The 21,716-nt window shown below is 40.3% G+C and overlaps 1 protein-coding gene across 2 annotated transcripts in view; it reads left to right on the top strand.

Moving 5' to 3' along the window:
- BCAT1 (branched chain amino acid transaminase 1) overlaps positions 1 to 21,716 on the top strand; it is a 97,957-nt gene that overhangs the window by 69,990 nt on the left and 6,251 nt on the right. For both annotated transcript variants that reach the window (XM_037033936.1, XM_037033937.1), the window contains exons 6-10: positions 874 to 1,037; positions 7,690 to 7,832; positions 13,410 to 13,495; positions 16,279 to 16,419; positions 19,052 to 19,126. In XM_037033936.1, the coding sequence (XP_036889831.1) occupies positions 874 to 1,037; positions 7,690 to 7,832; positions 13,410 to 13,495; positions 16,279 to 16,419; positions 19,052 to 19,126 (609 nt within the window). The remainder of the gene's footprint in view (positions 1 to 873; positions 1,038 to 7,689; positions 7,833 to 13,409; positions 13,496 to 16,278; positions 16,420 to 19,051; positions 19,127 to 21,716) is intronic.

Below are 21,716 nucleotides of genomic sequence, written 5' to 3' on the forward strand. Positions count from 1 at the left end.
GGCATTGAGTTTTCTCTCATTCTTGCCCTGACTGATTCCTACCCTAACCCAGCCAGACCAGACTCTAATGAAGACTGAACACAAGCATCTTATATTCTGAGACTCTCAGTGTAATAGTCCTGACTTGTTTTCTTATGTCCTGCGTCCAGAGTGGCACAAGACAGCCCAGTGAGCTCTGTGGCCTATATCATAACCCTCAAAACTTCCAGACTCTCAATTTTTCTCCTTAATCAAGAACTAACAGTAATTAGTTTAAATGCTGTTGTGCTGAAGGCATTTGTATGGTTTTGCACTGTTGGCTTATGATGAATATGTTTTGCAAAAGCCAGCTTCTGTCTTTGCCATTCATGACAAAAGTTCCTGAGTCCTATCTGCCTTTTGTGGGATCTATTCATCTTGTCTGGTGTCTTCACCTCTAGCGTAGCTACGCTGTTACTGTCTGGTACCTGTCATGCATGTGGAAGCAGAAGGTGAAGTTAGAGAAGCAAATATTATATTTCACTCCCAAAGACTAAAACCAAGTCTGAGTTCTTCTCTTTTTCAATGTCCAATCAATGCAACATTGAAAGGGGTTATCTAGCTAGTTGTTAAAAATATCTTTCTCTAAAAACCCTACTAAAATAAAAATGGACATGTTTGATTTTCCTCTAAAATCAAAACCACTCAGAAAGCAAACCAAAATGAAATGTATGCACTCAATTCTCTGTGTTTTCTTGTTAGGAGACTGCCGGACTTCGAGTAAGTCAATGTTAGAAGTAACAGCTCCTGTCCTTAGATGGCCCCTTTGGGAGATAGTCGCAGATTGGCCCTAGATTCTGAGACTGGTGTCGACATTTTAAATGGACAGTTGTGTGTACTCCTCCTTTATTGCAGCCTTCTCTTGGAGTCAAGAAGCCTACAAAAGCGATGATCTTTGTGATCCTGAGCCCAGTGGGACCTTACTTTTCAAAGGAAGCCTTTAAGCCAGTGTCTCTGTGGGCCAATCCGAAGTTTGTACGAGCCTGGAAAGGAGGGACCGGGGACTGTAAGATGGGAGGGTAAGTAAGTCTGTGTGTCTGTCTTAAGGAAAGAGTTCCTCATGACCATTTAGTTGCCTTTTCACTTCAATACAAATACATATAGTAACATTCCGTTTGAAATGCTCGTTTTTATTTTGTGTTTAGTTTTCAGTGTTTTCACTGGGGTAGTTGTTTGAAGGAAAACCTGTGGCCCTTTATAGGGAGAAACACTGGGTGTTCTGTAAGCATCGTTTAAATTGGTGCTTTGAATGAACTGCCCCTGGATGCTGGTCCCCTGACTGCAGGCTGTCAGTTGGCAATAAAGAGCACCTGGTGCTGGGGCCAAGGCCCTCCGATCGCTCCAGGGAGTCCTGTCTGGGGAATGTGCCTGCTTCATTGAAGTGCTGTCTTCATTGCCACAGATCGTAGCCGTACCTGCTGCCAACTGGCTGGGGGACAGCCCTGCTTTGGCTCTGTCAGGCCAGTCTCATAGGCCATATGTAGCCGGCTGGAAATGAAAGAGCATTTGAAACGTGTTAGACAATGTCTGGGGTGGGCTTGGCCGTGACTGGGGAATGCCCCTACGGGTGAGCAAGAGTAGCTGCATTAACCAGTGTGGACTCTTCTTTTGTGACTACCAGTGCTTCTGTGCATCATGTATCCGGGGCAGCAGCGGCCCTGCAAGGGTACTCAGTGGCAATATTCTGGGCCCAGGTGCAACATGTAGATTCAGGAAACCCTGGGAGAGTTGAGGGATGTACTCCTTGGGATGTCAGAGAGATGCTGAAGCTAGCTTTGATCCTTGTGTTGTCTTTCTTTATTTTTTTACCTAAAAAAAGTTATAAAATTCTATGTCCTATCATCCCTGTTTTCAATGTGGAAACTGCATTCTGTCAATAGATAAAGAAATCCTAGTTCGGTTTGTTAAACCAAGAGGTCACTTTTCCTTCTGGATTAGAGCGCCCCTTCCTAGATGTACTCTGCTAACCAGGTTGAAACGACTTCTGTTTACTCCCTTGGTTTCTGTTTATCTTGTTCAGACTTCATCATATGCACGGCATATCCTCTGTGTGATACTTTGTTAAAACTTCTCTTAGAGTGCACACCACAGTAAATCGGCAATCTTGATAAAGAGGTCATACTTTAAAATAGATTTTCTTCTTTATGTCTTGCTTTCTAGCTCCCCCTACCTGCCTAGGGAAAAAATTAACATGGAGACATTGAGAAATTGCAGGGATGTCTTTAGTTTTTCTATGTGGGCTGGTTGTTATTTATTTATTTACTTTTTAAAGGTTTTATTTATTTCTAGACAGAGGGGAAAGAGGGGGAAAAATATCAATGTAAGGTTGCCTCTTGCATACCCGCCCCTGCTGGGGAACTGGCCTGCAACCCAAGCATGTGCCCTGACTGGGAATCAAACTGATGACCCTTTGGTTTACAGGCCAGCACTCAATTCACTGAGTTATACCTGCCAGGGCTAAAGTATTTTTTTTTAATTAATATTTTGACTCACTAGGCTTAGGTAGAGCAGATCAGAAGAGGTTGACTTGAAATCTCCTTGAGAGAAAAGTATTTGGTCTCATAAATACACGTAAAAGCAAGGATCACCAGTGGGAAGGAATAACCAAAAGAATAGACTTGGAACCCACACACCTGTTGTTTCCAAGGAGTTCTAGAGCTCCCTACCTCCAGCCTGGATGAGTGCAAGGGAAACAAGCAATTCTGCATTTAGTGTCTACCTGTTTGCCTGGTAGGGACATTTTGGCAGCAACTTTAGATAGACATATGATTGCATATTCTCTAAACCTAATTAACTCAACAGTTACTTTCTAAGCCTTTTTAAGGACCTTTGGCATCAATCGGCATTTACTTAAAGAGCTGTTGAATCTCAGTAGCTCGAACATTTTCTAAGTTCATCTGAGAGAGAGAGGATTTTTTAAAATTCTAAGATGATTCCACTATTTTGAAATTCTCAGAGATAATATCCTTTTGTTTCTAAATAGACATGAGAAAAGTAATAGATGGTGCACAACTTAAGGAGAGTTCTGGCGCCCACTCCTCACCTGCGGCTGCACACTGAAATCACCCAGAGAGCTGTGCCTGCTATTAATGTCTGGGTCCTGCTGCTCGTGGGTCTGGCATATAGCCTGAGCACCAGAATTTTTAAAATGTGCCCCCCAGAGTTGAGAAATACTGAGCCAGATGGTCTTTCATCGTAGGAGCATATTCATTCCTAGGCAATATCTTAGTTTCTTAGTTAACTGTATTTTTCGGACTGTAAGATGCACTTATTTTCCCTCAAATTTCAGAGGAATCATGGTTCTTAATGCTGCTGTTGAGTTCTGTTTACACTAACATTGGTGAAATAGTATGTTATTTATGTTATTAAATATTTTACCACATTTTTTGCTTCAAAAATTTTTTTTCCTGTTTTCCTCTAAAACCTCAATGCATCTTATGGTCTGAGAAATACTGTAAGTTGGAAGCATCAGGCCTGCCCCTTCCCCACATCTTAATTTTGTTTTTTCTTGCATTCTTATTCTTCACTGGAGTGCGTGCTTTGAAGTTAGAAAGACCTGGCTTAAAAACGGAACTGCCCTAGGCATGCCACTTAACTGCTCTAAGCCTCAGTTCCCTCCTTTATAAAATCAGGGCGGTGATACCCACCATCCCTGTGAGGCGTGCCCAGCACCGTGGTTGGCATATGGAAAGCTCTCAGTAAGTGTGGTGTTAGAACCTGGCAGTGAGTAAGGGCGTGGGCTTGAGAGTGTGATTTCTGGGACTCATACAGTTTTATCTCTGTGATCTTATACGATTAAGTCCTGTTTGCCTGCCAACCCTCAAAAGTGTGATAAAGTCTAGGCTTGTTTTATGATGAACCAGTGAAATAATGGGGTTACGTACCTAGTACCCTGTCTGGTAGGTAGGAATCTCTCAACAGACAATAGCTGATATTGTGAGGCTTTTTTACTCTTTTGGAGAAATGTCTTTAATATCTCTTCTCTGATATTTGTTATATTTAAAATTACACTAAAGCCCTGGCTGGTGTAGCTCAGTGGATTGAGCACGGGTCTGCGAACCACACGATCGTGGTTCGATTCCTAGTCAGGGCACATGCCTGGGTTGCAGGCCAGTTCCCAGCAGGGGACTCATGAGAGGCAACCATACATTGATGTTTCTCTCCTTCTCTCCTTCCCTTCCCCTCTAAAGATGAATAAATAAAAAATATTAAAAATAAATAAAATTACATTAAAAATTTTTATGTAGATTTTTTCATTTTTCTCTTTCCTCCAAGGAAATGTGTTTCTTTTTTGAATATTGGCGGTATATGGGAGTGAACCCAAATATATGCATATTGTTATGGTATCACTTACCCTGAGGACGTTAATAAAACAGAAAATTTTGAGAAAAAACGTGTTTAGAAAAAAAAATACCATGTATAGAATATGATAATTAAATCAAACAAAAACCCCTTTCCTTTCAATGCACTTAAATAGTGTGCCTTAATTCTCTTTTCTGCCCTTGCAGCTTTATGTTGCTGAGGGGCCGTAGTTTTAACTCTGCCATACTCTCAAAAGTGTGTGTGTGTTTTTAGGAGGTTCTTCTAAAGGCTAGGTATTCATACTGTGAAAATTCTACATGTGTTTTTGTAAAAAAAAAATGGAATTTTACTATGAGAAAAATAATTTACCTATCGTCCGATATGGTAAAATCTCAACAGTTGTATCTGTGAACTAGAAAAAAGTCAATTATAATCGTTACACATTTTTTTTTACATAGTAGAGCCTTATGTAGCCTGTTTCTTAGCTTTTTATTATTATTTTACTTTCTGCATATAACCCTATGTAGTATTTATATAAAGCAAGAGTTTTCATTTGTCAGATGAATTCAGTGCGCCAAAAACTGTGACCTGAGTTCACACAGAACCAAAGAGGAGAAGTGCAGGAGCTACGCCTGGACCTCAGGATGGCCCGCCATCCAGGCTGTCTGCTGGATTCCCCCTAAAGCTGGGTTAACACTCACTATTCCAATCTATTCATAATGTAACTCAGTTACTGCCTATTCATTATCAATTTTAAATAAAGGTTGTGTGAATTTTTTATTTAATAAAAGCCTTACATGACAAAATTGTATCATCTTTAGATTAACCAATAATTTATATTTTATTATCTGCATTTTGAAAACCTTCCTGTGTTTTTTCCCTATTATTATTTAGTCACCTTACAGCCTCCTCCCCCAGCAATCCTCACTGTTGTCCCACGCACGAGTCTTTTTTCCTTTTTGTTCAATACCTCCATCCCTTAACCCAACCCCCTGTTCCAGCTGTCATCCTGCTCTCCTGTGCTGTAAGTCTGTGCCCATTTTTCTTGTTAGTTCGGTTTGTTCATTGGATGCCCCATATGAGTGAAATCATATGGTATTTGTCTTTCTCTGACTGGCTGATTGCACTTAGCATAATGTTCTACAGGTCCATGCGTACTGTTGTAAAGGGTAAAATTTTATTCTTTTTCACTGCCAAGTAGAGTCCATTGTGTACGTGTCCCATAGTTGTTTTATCCACTCATGTATTCATGGACACTTGGGCTGCTTCCGTATCTTGGTATTATAAATAATGCTGCATGAATATCAGGGTGTTTATGTTCTTTTGAATTAGTGTTTTGGGTTCTTTTGGGTATATTCCCAGAAGTGGGATCACTGGGCTGAAAGGGAGATCCATTTTTAATTTTTTGAGGTGTCCCCATACTGCTTTCCACAGTGGCTGCACCAGTCTGCCTTCCCACCAACAGTGCAAAAAGGTTCCCCTTTCTCCACATCCTCATCAGCCCTTGCTGTTTGGTGATTTATTGATGAGAGCCAATCTGATAGATATTGGTTTTAATTTTTATTTCTCTGATGATTAGTGGCATTGAGCATCTTTTCATATGTCCTTTTTTGATGACTCTTATATTACCTCCACGTGAGTAAACCTTCTCATGCCCCAGATTGCGATAACCGTGGAGTATAATGCTTATTTCTCATAGCTTTCTAGAATTGTTCTTAGTCAACATTCTTTCAGTTGCAAGTTAGAAAACCAACTCAAGCCATTTTGAGCAGGAAAAGGACTGATTGGCTCATCTGGGTAGGGAGGCAGCAGTGGATCCGTGGAGGGCTCATATTGTGGTTGCCGGGTTTCGTATGCCCTTGCATGTGTCCTACCAACCCCCCTCCCACCCCCAGCTCTTGTCTGTGTGACTAAGTGTGTCTGGCTTAGTGTCTGGCTAAGTGTTAGCCTAGGGCTCTCCAATTTCAGGTGTCCTCTCCTGTGAAGGCTGGTGATCCGGGATACAGTAGACCCCAGGCTACATCATTGTAAATAAGCAGCCCCCGTCCTTGAAGTGAGAAAACACTATCTTTCACATCCTAAAGATTAAAATGAACTCAAAGAAGGATTTACACGAGCAGCTTAGGTTACACACCCACCCTTTCATTCAGTTGTGCAGGGCAAGGTGCTAGACTGTCAACCCAAGCAGAATGCCTTGCTTGCACCCGAAATGCCATGGAAACTGTGGAGGGAATGGAAGCCGTGCAGGTGAGAATGGCTGCTGTGCGGGCGACAATGGCAGATCGTCACTGTACTGTGTGGCTCTTGTGCTTAACTGACATGTTTACTTAGGCAAAACTTTACATTTTCATCTTGCCCATATGTAAAAGTGACCACTTAAAAGGCCTAGAAGGGTATTTTGTGGAAGATAACATTATTGCTTTGTTGTAGTTATTTTATGTTCGGCAGTTGCTTGTTTTTGTGTACTTCTGGGAGCTTCGCTGTGCAATAGTGGGTCTTGGGTTTATTTCCTAGCCTTGACAGTGATGTGGTCATGCTTTTCAAACTTGTTTGCTCATGCCCTCTGAAAGCCAAGGAAAGAGAATTATATAAGCAGGGGCAGAGGGTCAAGTAAGCATCACAGTTACTTAAGGACTCTCATGTTTTATTTTAAACATTCGTTTATACCTTGCAATATATGCCATTTAAGTTGAAATAAAAAAATTAAAAATATTATCAAACTAATTTGCCATTCTAGGAAGATGTATCATGTTCCTTTGATTTTTGAATAACTCAAGATAAAGAGTGCAGGTTGAGGAAAACAGGCTTTGAGAATACTTTTTTTGTTAAAATATGGATTTTTAACATCTTGTCCCACATTTTCAGGAATGTAGACATTTCTTAGGTATATTGAAAGATCTCAGTTAAGAGAGCACAGACTTGATGTTCTTCTACTTAATTGCTATTACTTGATACAAGTTACTTCTCTAAGCCTCAGCTTCTCATCTGAATTACGGAAACAGTCATAGGAGCTGACTCAGTACTGGTGCGAGATCTAAATGAAATAATGCATGTAACATTGTTTGGTAGATGAAAAAATACTAACTTTCAACGTTTGTTAATTTGGCTATTTGTCTGTGTTCTCGTATCTCGACTTTTCAAGTTAGAGTTCCACAATTTGCTTTATTCTCTCTCTCTCTTTCAAATCAGTGCAGTTAGCTCATTTAGGTTCTAATTTAATGTTACGCTGTTAACTAGAGAGTATATGTATATTAAGAACATAGTGCACTGATTACATCCATGTGTGAATTAAAGACGAGTATTCTAGCATAAAAATGGGGTAAAGGCTGAAGTATATTCGTAATCAGTATGTTTCCTATTTCTTAAAAGGAATTACGGCTCATCGCTTCTTGCCCAGTACGAAGCCTTGGGTAACGGGTGCCAGCAGGTTCTCTGGCTCTATGGAGAGGATAACCAGATAACGGAAGTGGGAACTATGAATCTTTTCCTTTACTGGATAAATGAAGATGGAGGTAATGTACTCAGATGTCAGCTCCCTACTTGTTTTTTTCTTCTTCAATCATTTTCAGTGGGTTTGGGAAGATAAGAACTAGAACCTCAGAACAAGGGAATAAGTAGCACAATTCCAATGTCTAAGAATACTGTGGTTTTGCCATCCAAATAGATTGTGAGTTTACAGAATTTGTGATGGTTTGGTTTTTTATTGTTTTGACTCTTGATGTACTTATTATTGAGATGTCAACTTGGGGAATTTAAATCCACACAATTTGAAGATTTGCTGCCTTACCCCTTTTACTATCTTTAACATTTTTCTGGTTGGAAATCCCTTGTGTTTGGAGATAGCTCTCAGACCAGTTCAATGGCCATACACCACATACTGTGAATGAAATGTCATAGTAATAAACACAGTCCACTGATTCTGCTGATGTGACATTTAGTACACTTCCCTGCTACAGTTCCTTCAACCATTGTTGCCCTTCATACATATTTTCGGAATGTCTCGGGAGCCTTGCAGATGTACTCTGGAGCTCAGCTTGGTTGAAGAACACTATTTGTAAAGACATACTGCTCTATCTTGGGATTGTACTTAGATCCTGGTTCATTTAAGTCTATTAATATACTCATATGTCCACTATAAAAATCAGTACTTCTTTAGTGTCTTTAATATTCTGAATGCTCATTGTGTCTCTTTGCTATTTTCTTTTTTACTATTAGTTGCCAAGAGCCCATATGAGTTCAGTGAAGTTCAGTGTCTGTGGTATTGAATTAAATGGCCAATAATGGGGGGGGGTGAGAATATAGATGTATACATTTATTTCTAGTAGAATTTTAATAGTCATAAAATATTTTAAAAACATTTTTAGGTTTGTTTGCATTTTGAGGCTGTTAATTTCACAGTACTGAGTATATAAATGTAAAATGTTATTGAATAATTTCCCAATACTTGTAGAGTCTAGTAATTGGTTTCAAATAACATTCTATTTATGTATGTATGTATGTATGTATTTTTGAGATGTATTTATTTATTTACTTATATTTAGAGAGAGAGGAGGGAAGAGAGATAGAGAGGGAGAGAAACATCAACGTGTGGTTGCCTCTTGAGCTCCCCCTGCTGGGGACCTGGCCTGCAACCCAGGCATGTGCCCTGGCAGGAAATCAAGCCAGTGACCCTTCGGTTCTCGGGCCTGCACTCAAACCACTGAATCACACCAGCCAGGGCTCAAATAAAATTTTAAATGAAATTTTTATTTTGAAGTAGCTGGAGTAGTCTCTATTGCTTTTTAAAAATTTGGCTACAAATAGAGAAAAATGGTGACTCGTGGTTGACACTAGAGCCAGATGCCAATCTGAGCATTAGTTGCAGAGACTAGTAAGATTGAGCCTTGCATTCCAGTGAGAGGTGGAATAAACGAAGGTGTGAGCACACTGTGTCCTGGGATTGGCCGTTGGTAATCCTTGGCATGTGAAGAGGCAGATACAGATCATACTCATTCTTCCATGCCTGCTGTGTATACTTGGCACTATTTAAAAATATCATTTATACCAGAATATTTGTGATTTCTAAATTTGAGTTACTGCATATGACATATATCAAAATCTGTGCTCGAAAGATGACAACCAGTGTTGAACTCTGCACGTAGCAGATAATGGATTGATTCAACTCCTTCTTCCCACCTGCCTGCTCTTACTCTCATCCCCCTCCCAAAACCCACACAACTCCAAACAAAAACAATTACATCAGACAGAAGGGTCACATCATTTTTTCTGAATGGGAGATGTCAGGATTTAAGCACAGTCTGAATCAGAGCTACATGATTTAACCAGAAACAGTCTGGGTGAAAAATTATTCCTTATACAAACACTTATCATGGACCATTTCCACTATGGCTTTTAAAGGTCAGAATAGAAATGAGTGAATTTGTCTTCTGATTCTTATAAAATATACAAGATCTTAAGAGTTATTATTCAGATTATGGTGGCCTGAGATAACTTCAGTGTTTAATGTGAATGTGCCCCCTTCAATTTGAGCATATTCACCTAATAATGGATTAAATAAATGCTGAAGTAAGGAGAAAGGAAATGGAATACATGTTTGGACAGTACTATGAGAAGAGTTAGTCGCATGTTAGGAGTAACCTTTGGGTTAAAACCAAAAGAAGACATTGAGGCAACTCTACAGTAACTTGGATTTAACCATGTAGCTTTATGAAAATATAGAGAATAATAAGTTGAAAATCCACAAAATACTGATTTTCACAAGCTTTGCTGACAACAGGTAAAAGCCCAGCTCTTTGAGGGATACCCTGCTGTCTTCTACGAGTGCCCACTTTCCCCGATTCTTCTGGACAAACAGCTGCCCCAGGAAGGTCGGTCAGGTGGACCGTCTGTTCACGGGGCAGCGCCGTGCAAGCACGTGTTTCGTCACGTGTGGCTTCTGACTGCAGTAGCCGCACCCCGGCGGTGCGGCCACACAGACCCAATTCTCTCTTCCGCTTCGTCGATGAGTAATTTAAGACATACACTTGCTATTCACTGTTGGAACCATTTTTACCTTGCACTGGACCCTAGAGCCACCCGGAGCATTGGACTGTTACTGTGTTTGAGTTCATAGACAGTTGGGGAGAACAGTCATGGCAATGAGTGTTGATGCTGCTCAGTCTGCTCAGGCCCTGGGCGACCCCTTGGGCATCAGGCATTTACACCAACTTTGCCTGGAGCACTCTTTCCTCCAGGGCCCACTGGCTTTGCGGGCTGCCTCCTACACTGCAAGTCCTTGCCCGCATCTCCCATTCTCCGGAAGGCTTTCACTGAGCACCTTAATAAAGATGGCCGACTCCTGCCCCTCGTGTCCCAGTCTTTGTCACTTTTTCTCTTCTCTTTTTTCCTCCATGGGCTAACATACTGTTTAGCATAATAATTATTTGCCTCCATCTATTAGAAAGCAAGCAGGGAGTTCTATCAGTTCTGCTCGCTGCTGTATCCTTTGTGCATTGATAGCCGACTGCAGGTGGTAGGCATCCAATATACAGATGCTCCTTAGGATGGAGTTTCGTCCTGATAAACCCACCATTGAATTGAAAATAAATAAAGTTAAAAGTGCGTTTAATACGCCTGACCTACCAAACATCAGAGCTTAGCCTAGCCTGCCTTAAATTTGCTCAGAGCCCCCCATCCAAAAAGCGCTGGTGACACAGTGCACGTAGAGTGCCAGCCATTTACCCTCGGGACCACGCAGCTGACGCGGAGCTGTGACTCACTGCCGCTGCTCCGCACTGGGAGAGAGTGTCGCAGTGCATACAGCTCCAGCCTGGGAACAGATCAACATTCAAAGTTTGTTTTTTACGGAATGAGAATGACTTTCACACCATCTTAAAGTCAAAAAGCCCTAAGTCAAACCACCATGAAGTTGGGCCCATCTGTAGATTTGTGGAATAAATGAATGACTGTGCTGAGGGTATTTGGGGTACCGACACAAACCCACATTCCTGGTTCCCATTAGTGCCTGACTTTGGGATGTCACAGATGAATCCTGCTGTTGTTGCTTCCAAATTCTTCAGCTCCTAAAAATGGCTTTTCTGTCAAAAACAAGCTACATTTGTAGGCTCTGTTTTCCTCATGTTGGGCAATCTGGAGCCAGTTCTGGCTCCTGTAAGCATGTTTGTGGTTGCAGAGGAAAATGAATATTTCTCACCCAAACGTTGTCCTGTCATCATCTCTGTCTGGCAACCAGAGAAACAGATGTTCTGTTCCTTGACCTCAGGCTAGTGGTTACAGTTTGGGTGTTAAATATATTTCACAGAGTGGCATTCGAACACACGGGGCCGCCGTTTGCATGGAACTTGATGGAGTCTTAGAGCTCAGTATGCTTTCGGAAAGGTCCAGTTTGGGGGCACCAGAAGTATGTTTTCTGCATGTGTGGTGTGTGTTTGCATATCAACACACACACACATGCAGATCCACACATTTGTGTGACGAGCTAGCTAGCTATTGCAAAGCACAGGTTTATTTTTTGAGAGTAACATTTCAAACATAATAACAAGTAGCCCCAAGGACATTGCCAAGACCAAATTTTCCTCTTTTCAGAAAGCGGTTTTCAGCACATGATTTTTAAAAACAAAATTCAAAAAAAAAGTCACACTGCCGTATCCTAGCAAAGAGGATTATTTATTTAAATTTTTTAATGCAAAAACACTTAGTACTCGCCACCCTGAGCCAGGGAGAATGTTTGGGTTTGGGGGACATGGGAGTAAATGTAGAGTTTTGGTCTTCTAGACGGCTTATTTGCTGGGGATGTCTGATGTGACTGCAGTGGAATAGGCCAGCCTTGACCTCAGTGTACTAAGGGAGAGGGAAAGAGACCCCTGTGTTGTCACACTTCTGGTCCATCCCCCAGTATCACCAACCTTACAAGTTGCTCATGTTAGAGGACTTCAGTTTCTTCTGTAAAATCAGGATTGCACTGGGTGATTTCCAAAGTCCCTGTTAGCTGCACAGCATGGCTTGCGGGAGTTCAGAGACACCAATTATGATTTCTTCACCTGCTCTTGTCACCTGGTGATCCTTTCAAGCACACCCTGTGAATTCCTCTACAAACATACAGTGGGCCACACATCGTCTGTTATAGGCTTTAACATCTTCATAAAGCAATGAATGAGTTAGGCTTGAATTTCTCAAAAGAGGAAGATTTCTGGGGGCCACACCCGAGGAAGAGAGGACAAAGCTGGCTATCGGAGAGTTCCTTCTTTAAGGAGTGTTTGTGGCTGACAGACCACACTGGCTCTTGGAGACGGGCCCTCATGCCAAGCCTCAGGGTGGTGTGGAGTGCCCATGGTCTGTCTTGAGTGGACCAGTGTCTCAGCGGCCTTGGCTCTCTGTGTCATCTCTGAAATTTTGTGCTGATTTTTTAGATTTCTTTCCCCCCCCCTTTTTTTGTTAGCCACAAGGATGCTTGAGCCCATCCTGAGCCCATTACATTGAATCTTATAGGGTGAAGTCAGCAACTCCATATATGACATAGGTAGTAATTTTACAGTTTAAAAATTACTTTAGAGAGATATTTGTCAAAGGATAGTGTGGGAGCAGTGGCCAGCAAGCACAGGCATCCACACTTCTCAGGGGTGGGCTCCTCCACAGCATTCTTAAAAGGTTTGGCAATGACCACTGTTCTTTAGTAAGATCCTATCTATATTATTCTAATTACTAATCATCTTTAATCCACTAAAGTAAAATATGACTTCAGATATTCCTCTTGTGTTTTCTGGGACTCTACTGTTTTTTTTTTTTTTAGTGGAAAACCACCTCACTTTTTTACCGGTTGCAGATACATGAAAGATGATTAGATGAATGGCTTGCCTTCTTTTCTTTTTCTTCTTTTTCCTTTCACCCCTCAACTTCTTTTTCTTCTTTTAACAAAGATCTACCTGAAGTGTGAGTAGATTTGAAAAATTGGCAGTGCAAAATAGTAACATTATCCCCATGTTTATTACTAGCAAAATTGTAAGAAGCAGGGATTTTTTTTTAATGGCTACTGATATAAGGCATGGCTGATACAGTTAAAGTTTGAAAATATTCCAATTTCTAATTGACAGAGGAAGAACTGGCAACTCCACCACTAGATGGCATCATTCTTCCAGGAGTGACAAGGCAGAGTGTTCTGGACCTGGCTCGCAAGTGGGTGGGTCTTTGACGTGAACAACTTTTATAAGCATGAAAAAAAAAATCACAGTATGCTCAGCTTAGTGTTGAAATAGTATCCTGTAGTTGCAACCAATGATATCTAATCTTTAATCTTAATTTGAGTGAAAAGAACTCTTCTAGGGGTGTTTTGGCAAGACTAGCAAATAAGTGTTGTTTATAAGGTGGGCAGAGAGAACCTGTTTGGCAGGTTGTCCTAGTGAAGAAGTATTCCAGTACTAGTCTCAAGCTCTGTATCTGGCGTCTCCTACCAGCTCACCTGGTTTATACTTTGTATACTTCCATTTAGCCAGTCCTTAACTTTTCGAGTCTAAGTGTATCGTTTCCACGTGGCAGTGAGTGATGCATAGTTCTTCTCTTCCTCTATTTATCCAGTGTAACCATGCTTCGTGAAGAAATTCAAGAATTTTACCGATATAAATGTTTACTAACATGACATTATTAGTTTAGCTGCCTTCTTTTTCCTTCCTTCCTGCCCCCTGGTCTCCCAAATTCACACACATGCCTATTTTAAAACCAAAACACTCAAGCAAGTGTACCGTTGTTTTCAGTAGACATTCTGATTCCTGCGACACAAGCAAGCATGTTAACCTGTTTGGTATTGGAAATAACACTGTAACATACTCAAGATGAATGTTGAATGAGCTGGTTATCTGGCAAGGGTTCTTGGGTCCCACTTTTGACCCATGTGTTAAACTGATGTTCAGGGCCCTTGAAAAGGCTTTGAGCAAGCTGTGCTCAAACTGTACTAATGGGGCAAATGTTTCGAAACACACCCATTATCTGGGAGAGTAGTAGCATAGTCTCTCTGGAAAAGACTTTGGAAATAGAGGAACTGGGCCTTGTCTACTACAGGGTTTTGTAGAATTATTTATAGCACAACTGCCACATGCCGGCTGGCACATTGGGCATGACATTTACAAACTGTTTGTATAATTTCAAACAGCTTGCCCTGTCCTAAATATGTTTGCAGTTGGAAAGATGTAGTTTCGGAGCTCAGTAATTTTTGTTTTATTAAAGAAAGAATTCAACGAAGTCCAGAAGGTTGGATGACAAGCTGCAAGTGGAAATGCTTTGCCACACTAATGATTTGCTAGCATGAAAATAGGTTATTATGGGGGAAGTTTTTTCTTGACTCCTTAGCTGTAATTTATTTTAAAAGCTATTTTAAAACAGTGAGACATAAATGCCAAGAGAGGCATGTGGGGGGTTACCATGACTTGCCAGACAGGGAAAATTGTCCAAAGATAAGTAAGAGTGAGCAGAGTAAAAACAATTCTGTATATTTATGAGATCTTATTTTTCTTTTCCAGAACGCAGAGCTCAGCTTATTTTCGGTTAACTTGGCTGATTTTCTGGAATTTACTTACCTTTGAACAACATAATTGAAATTATAGACTAAGATAAATTGAAACTTGCAAAAAGCCGTATTTCTATCATAGGCATTTTCCCCTGCCCTTCCAAATAACATACTTACAGCATGATGCATTCTTCCCCTAGTGCTTTGAATCTTCTCAATGGCTGTGATTTCCATTTTTATCTGTTGAAGGTTTCTAGGTTTAAAAAAATACTCTCTTTTATTTTTTTAAATCTATCCAGTCTTTGTTGTCTTTAATTAAAATGGCCTGTTGACAACCTTTGAACTTTAACCACTAACGTAAAAGAGCAAGAATTACACAGATGAAGGAATGCATATTAAATGGATAGCTGAAACAGATAGCTTTAAAAATTACTGGTTTTTTGTTTTTATTTCTTATCCTGGAGCATGTAAACCGTTGACATAGTTCAGCAGAAGTTGTTGAGGTCACTCCAATAATTCTGCAACAAAATTCAATCTATTACAGCACAAAGAAGAAGGGAGGGAATTACTGCTGTAAAGTCAATGGAATCAGTGAACTTACTTTATGAAGAAAAAATATACAATGCACTTTCTCTCAAGTGAAGTCCAAATATACTTTCGATATTTTAAAATAATGAAATCTTTCAGATATTTGAACTCAGTCCATGTTTTTACTTTGTAAAAGACACAGTAGAGCAAGGACCACATTTGGAATAAGTTGGATCAGACCTGAATTCAGATGTACTTTCTGCCACTTACTAGCTATGTGGCCTTAGGGCTATCACTCAACTTCCTCAACCCTTTATTTCTTCATCTGTAAAATGGGGATGAAAACACCCACTGTAAAAACTTAAGAACTTGGCATGTAGTGGATGCTCCATAAATGGAGGCTATAATTATTAATGTTAGGATACCATATTCTTTCGTATGACAAAGAGGATCTAAGACACTGTTAGCGTAAAGCACAAATTACGCAGCACTGCCGTGTGTGACTCCTAAGGCTTTAGCCATGACGACAAATAAAAGGCCAAAAAAAAAAAGAAACAAAAAGCTGACATGTATTAAAATATACCATGCATTTTATAATGACCATCTTATCTTTTCTATTCCGATCATCTGGTTTAGAGAGGCTGTGACTTTGGAGCAGGTTGCTTGGCACATCAGTGTGTTTTACCAGTAAGATGGTATTGCTTTCTTCAGCTTCCCTTCTAAGGATGACGTGATGTTATCTGGGTTCAAAAGGAATGTAAAGTAGAAAGGTAGTTGTGCAAGGCCTTTTTCTTTTCTTTTTTTTTCTTGCATGCCTTTTCTTTGGAAATAGGATTTTTTAAAAAAAATTTATATTGCAAACAGTGAAAATTTTTTTGGTTAAAATGTCTCCATGTCCCTTGAATCCTGCCCCCCTTTTTTTTCTTTGCAAACAGGGTGAATTCAAGGTGTCGGAGAGGCACCTCACCATGGGGGACCTGACAGCAGCCCTGGAGCAGAGCCGAGTGAAGGAGATGTTCGGCACTGGCACGGCCTGCGTCATTTGCCCGGTTTCTGACATACTGTTCGAGGGTGAGGTAAGACGCTGTTTCCTCCCAAACTGCCATTTCGAAGCATGGCCTATAATGAATTTTTAATGTAAGATTTTATTTATTTATCTTCAGAGGGGAAGGGAAAGAAAGAAGGAGAGAAATATCAATGTATGATTGCTTCTCGTGTGTCCCCTGCTGGGAACTGGCCTGCAACCCAGGCATGTGCCCTGACTGGGAATCGAACTGCGATCATGTGGTTCCCAGACCCGCGCTCAATCCACTGAGCTACACCAGCCAGGGTTATAATGAATTTTTTTTAATGTGTGAACAAAATAGTAGGTGGACCCGGGATGCAAAATGTATTTTTTATAACTTGGCGTTTCATTAACTGAGGTGAATTGTCCCCATGAACCTGTATCAGCAAATCACTCTCCTCTTTCCGGTGATTCTGTGGAAGCTCCAGCCTGACGGGGAGTCAGCTTTGTCCTCGGATAAGCGTCACACCTGCCTTTTGTCAGTTTGGGGTCAAGAGGTGTCTCTAGACTCCCACCCACATCTCTCTGCTGGCTCTCTAAAAAGCGTCTGTCATCCTCATTGAGGAGTGGAAAATAATGCCTCCAAACCCTGAGTCGTCAGAGGACCCTAAGACAATTTGCGGGCGGAATGGGAAGCCATTGCAAAAGTTCTCTGAAAGAGCATTTTTAAAAGCCAAATGATAAAAGCCAAGAATGTAGGGGACTGAAGTGAGTGTCTTTTATTCATTCAGTCAACAAATACATGTATTAAGCACAAACAAGGTGCCAGAGGCTGTTCAGGTGTTGGTGGTACAGTAGTTAAAAGGGGGCCAAAACACTAGGGAAGCCATAGCACACAGATACAGAAGGTCACAATTGATACTCTGTTAATGTGGCACCACGTGCAAAGGGTTAGGAATAAAAGATAAACAGAGAGAGAGCAGAGAATGAGAAGGGACATGCATTTTCTTTGCACCTGTATATAGTCTCCGTGGCTAAGAAGTAGTTGGTAATTTCTCTTTCTATCCTAGGTAGTAAAGTGTACTGGATAATGGTTGAGCCATTGTTGAGCTGATGATTGCCAGTCAGTGAAAATAGCCAAGGGGAGCTAAGATTTATGTTGAAATGTGAAATGAAGGGTGATAGTTTAGGTAACAGCAGTTAGATTTGAATTTCTAGTTTCCATAAAGTATTTCCAAACTAGTGGAGTAGGATTGGCAAATAGTTATGGAAGATTCATTTGAATGATCACCTCCTACGTTTATCAGTTACTATTCTTGCTGTTGTTATTATTTTAGAGCACTTCACAGAATTTTTTATTTGGCAAGCCTGGTGCATTTACTGAAATCTTTCAAAAGACATTCGAGCATTTGGTTGGAAGAAACCTCCTCCCCGTAAACCAGTCTGAATTACAAGTGCTGTTCTTCCATGTTTGGTTGGATTTTTTGCTTTCACATTATAACAAAGATCCAATACTTATGATTGACGTCATCCGCTAACTTTATCACTTTAAGTCATGTGGGTATTGTTCTTAAAACATGAATTGGCCTAAATTAATTATATTAAATATGAATTCTATTGTTTTCATGTTCAACATCATAAATATTTTTCCTCAGCTGACAGACTGATATTTTTTTTTTCCTGCTGATTTCAATGGTGGCTGCTTCATTGCCGGAGGTTTTTGAACTTGCTTTTAGGGACTGGCTCCTGCCATCAGCCTGGGCACAGAACGTTTCCGTAGAGATGAATGGTTTCATCATCATTCAGTACTGGTGCTGATTATGAAGCTACGGTCTCATATGTTATTATGGTGGTATCTAGATAATACGTTATTGGTCTGCTTTTTAAGGAACTGTGGTTGCCATTAGGTCAGATACTTTGAAGTCCAATTATGATTTCACCGCTAGACATAAGAAATTTATAAAATTTAACCTGTTTTTAATGGTCTTGTTTTAGAGGGCACTCAGAGCCAAAGGGTACATCTAATTATCCTATTATCCTAAAGGGCATGATAAGAAAGGTGAGAATGTGGGCTATCTACTGAAGTCAAATGATCAGCAAGTCAGCAAGGCATGGATGGGCATGACTAAAATACAAATTAGGGTCACGGAGTCTTTCTCAACCTTGAACTCAACCATGCTGTCCAGCGTTGTGGAGGTTGTGGCCCCAGGAACGGATATTGGTTTAGAAGCCCCTCTGTGAAGGCATACACTTGCTTTAATTTATGTTCCTGAAATGACTTGCTTTAATGTGTGGCAAAATATCGTTGAGTCCTCATTTCCTGCTGAGAGGGTTAGATACGAAGGCCAATCATTTATCCTTTGAGGCATGCTGGAGGAGGTAGGGTTCTCTTAAGTTTAGCCACTATTTTAGCCATCCCTAGCTTACTAGTTTCTCAGTTGGCCCAAAGACTGGTCTACAAACCAGTTGTGTTCTGTCGTCAGTTGGTGGGCAATGAACAACCCATTATTGGCTGCTTTTTATTCAAATTTGGCATAGAGAAGAGGCTTTGATATAAGGAGCTAACAGAATCAGATTGTAATAGGGCCATTCCTTATTTCACTGGAATCACCTAAATACAGCGGCCTCACCGAGCATCTCATTGGTTGTCACTGTGTACGTGAGTATTCTCAAGCTATCTCGTGTCCGGTGTTCTTTCTCAGACTCTACACATCCCGTCTATGGAGAACGGGCCTAAGCTGGCAAACCGGATCGTGGGCAAACTGACTGATATTCAGGTAAGGGCTTCTTTCTGTTAAAATGTCATCTTATTTCAATCAGCTCAAGGAACCACGTCAGGTCTCAATGGCTAGAAGAGACTAAATTCTGCCATTTGGAGTCAACAAATGAAATTCAAGGGAGATGTTCCTGACAGTATGTGTGGGCCTAAGCAACACAGAGGTGGGGAAGAAATGTTTTTTGGTTTTTTTTTTTTTTAACAAAAAAGAAAGAAAGAAAATAATTAAATAATTGTCAGGGACTCCAAATTACACACACACACACACACACATAATCTTAAAATCTCCCTAAAATGTATAATACTTTTATAAAAGAAGAAAAACCTGAAAGTAGAAGAAAGCACAGGCCTATGATTCCAACACTGACCATTGTTAATTTTTGATGTCTCAACTTTTAATATTTTGAAAGCATCTATATATTTTTAGGTAAATATATTGCCTAACAAAATGGTATTATACATAATTTCATGTGCTTTTTTCATTTAATACATCATTTGCTTTTTCATATTGAAATAATTTTAGTTCCATATATGAAGTTAAATTGAATTCTATTATGCCTATGTATTACAGTTTTTTAAGAAATCAGCCCTGGCTGGTGTGGCTCAGTGGATTGAGTACTGGCCTGTGAACCAGAGTGTCACCGGTTCAATTCTTGGTCAGGGCACTTGCCTGGGTTGCGAGCCAGGTCCTCCAGCTGGGAGCATACAAGAAGCAGCCACTCACTGATGTTCCTCTTTCTCCCTCCCTTCCCTCCTCTCTAAAAATAAATATATAAAATCTTACAGAAAGAAAGAAATCATATTATTGTATGCTGATCTTGGTGGCAATTCTTTTACTACTATAAACAGTGCATCCCTGATTATTTCCTTAGGGTAAATGACTGGAATTGAGATTGTTGGGTCCAAGGGTATGCATGCCTATTTTTTTATATGCTAACTTTGTTTTGCCTATGTTTTTGGAGTCACAATTTAATATCTCACAAAGCACTCAAGCAACTTTCTAGGCAGGTATATCAGATACCAGGAGTTAAGAGACTGTTCTATAATTTGTAAATACTTCAGAAAGTTATTGCATGATCTTGTTGAGCCAATGGGTGTCAGTCAGTGAAAATCCCTAAGGGGAGCTGAGATTTATACTGAAACACGAAATGCAGTTTGGCAGTTTGGGTGATGTCAGATGGTATTGGGTCTTAACACTAAGCAAAGATTCAGTTGGTTGGGCAAGCCACAGGTCCCTCCAGAGCAACTGAGGTCCTTGGACAGTGATAAACAGTATTTTTGAATACTTAGCAACTTTTATGCAAAACTGGTAATGTTAATAAAAGAAAGGAATAATAGTGGCTATTGAATCAATGAGCTCTCTTACCTCTACTCTTCAACAAATATTTTTCCATAGGAATTTTCTGCAAATTAATTAAAGGGGTAGCTTAATATTGAGGACATAAAATCTATTCAGATTTGCTTTCTACTTGTATACATAGAAACAATAAGAAGAAACTTGGGGAAATTTAATAAAACTTTCTTTGTGGATGTTTCAGGTGTTTGTATATTTTTTAGAGTTTCCTAAGTAAATCTGATGGAAGTAACATCATCAGTGTTTTGCTCAAATAAAAAAACCCCAGAACTAAAATATATAATTTGCTCGATTATAAAAGCCTTTCTTAAAAATAGAAGTTGAAAGGTCTTTAAGAGGGGAGGAAGTGTGGTTATAGTGATAAGAAAGAAAAACCACTTTGGAAAATGTTCTCGAACACTTTGTGCAAAAGAGAATGCTACATTCTACAGTAGTGAATTCACAAAATGGAATTTCAGGGTTACTTCTGGGAGATTATGTAAAATAAGAAAATTTGAACTGACTCGATTTGGTCATAAAGGATCGAAAGGAAGGGAAAAGTATTTGGCTAGGCTGAGGGGGGGAATCAAGTTCAATTGGCACGGAAGGAAAGGTCTGAGTAGAGGGGTCTGTGAAGCTGTGGCGGAGGAAGGCCCAAGCAAGAATGTGTGTGTCACCCTAGAGGTGGTGACAAATAATGCCTCCGAACCTTCAGAAGAGAACCCCAAGACATAATTTTGGGGCAAGATGGGAAGCCATTGCAGAAATTCTCAGAAAGAGCATTTATTTTTTATTTTCTAAAAGATTTTATTTCTTTTTAGAGAGGTGGTGCGAGGGAGAAGAGATGGAGAGAAACATCAGTGTGTGTTTGCTTCCCACACAGCCCCCACCAGGGACTTAGACGGGGGACTCGAACTGGCGACCCTTTTGTTCGCAGGCGGCATTCATTCCACTAAGCCACACCAGCCAGGGCAGAAAGAGCATTTTTAAAAGTCAAATGATAAAAGCCAAGAATGTAGGGGACTGAAGTGAGTGTCTTTTATTCATTCAGTCAACAAGTACACGTATTAAGCACAAACAAGGTGCCAGAGGCTGTTCAGGTGTTGGTGGTACAGTAGTTAAAAGGGGGCCAAAACACTAGGAAAGCCACGGCACACAGATACAGAAGGTCACAATTGATACTCTGTTAATGTGGCACCATGTGCAAAGGGTTAGGAATAAAAGATAAACAGAGAGAGAGCAGAGAATGAGAAGGGAC

Source organism: Sturnira hondurensis, unplaced genomic scaffold, assembly GCF_014824575.4.
Source record: "Sturnira hondurensis isolate 20B ecotype Veracruz unplaced genomic scaffold, ASM1482457v3 Scaffold0021795, whole genome shotgun sequence".
Taxonomy (NCBI): domain Eukaryota; kingdom Metazoa; phylum Chordata; class Mammalia; order Chiroptera; family Phyllostomidae; genus Sturnira; species Sturnira hondurensis.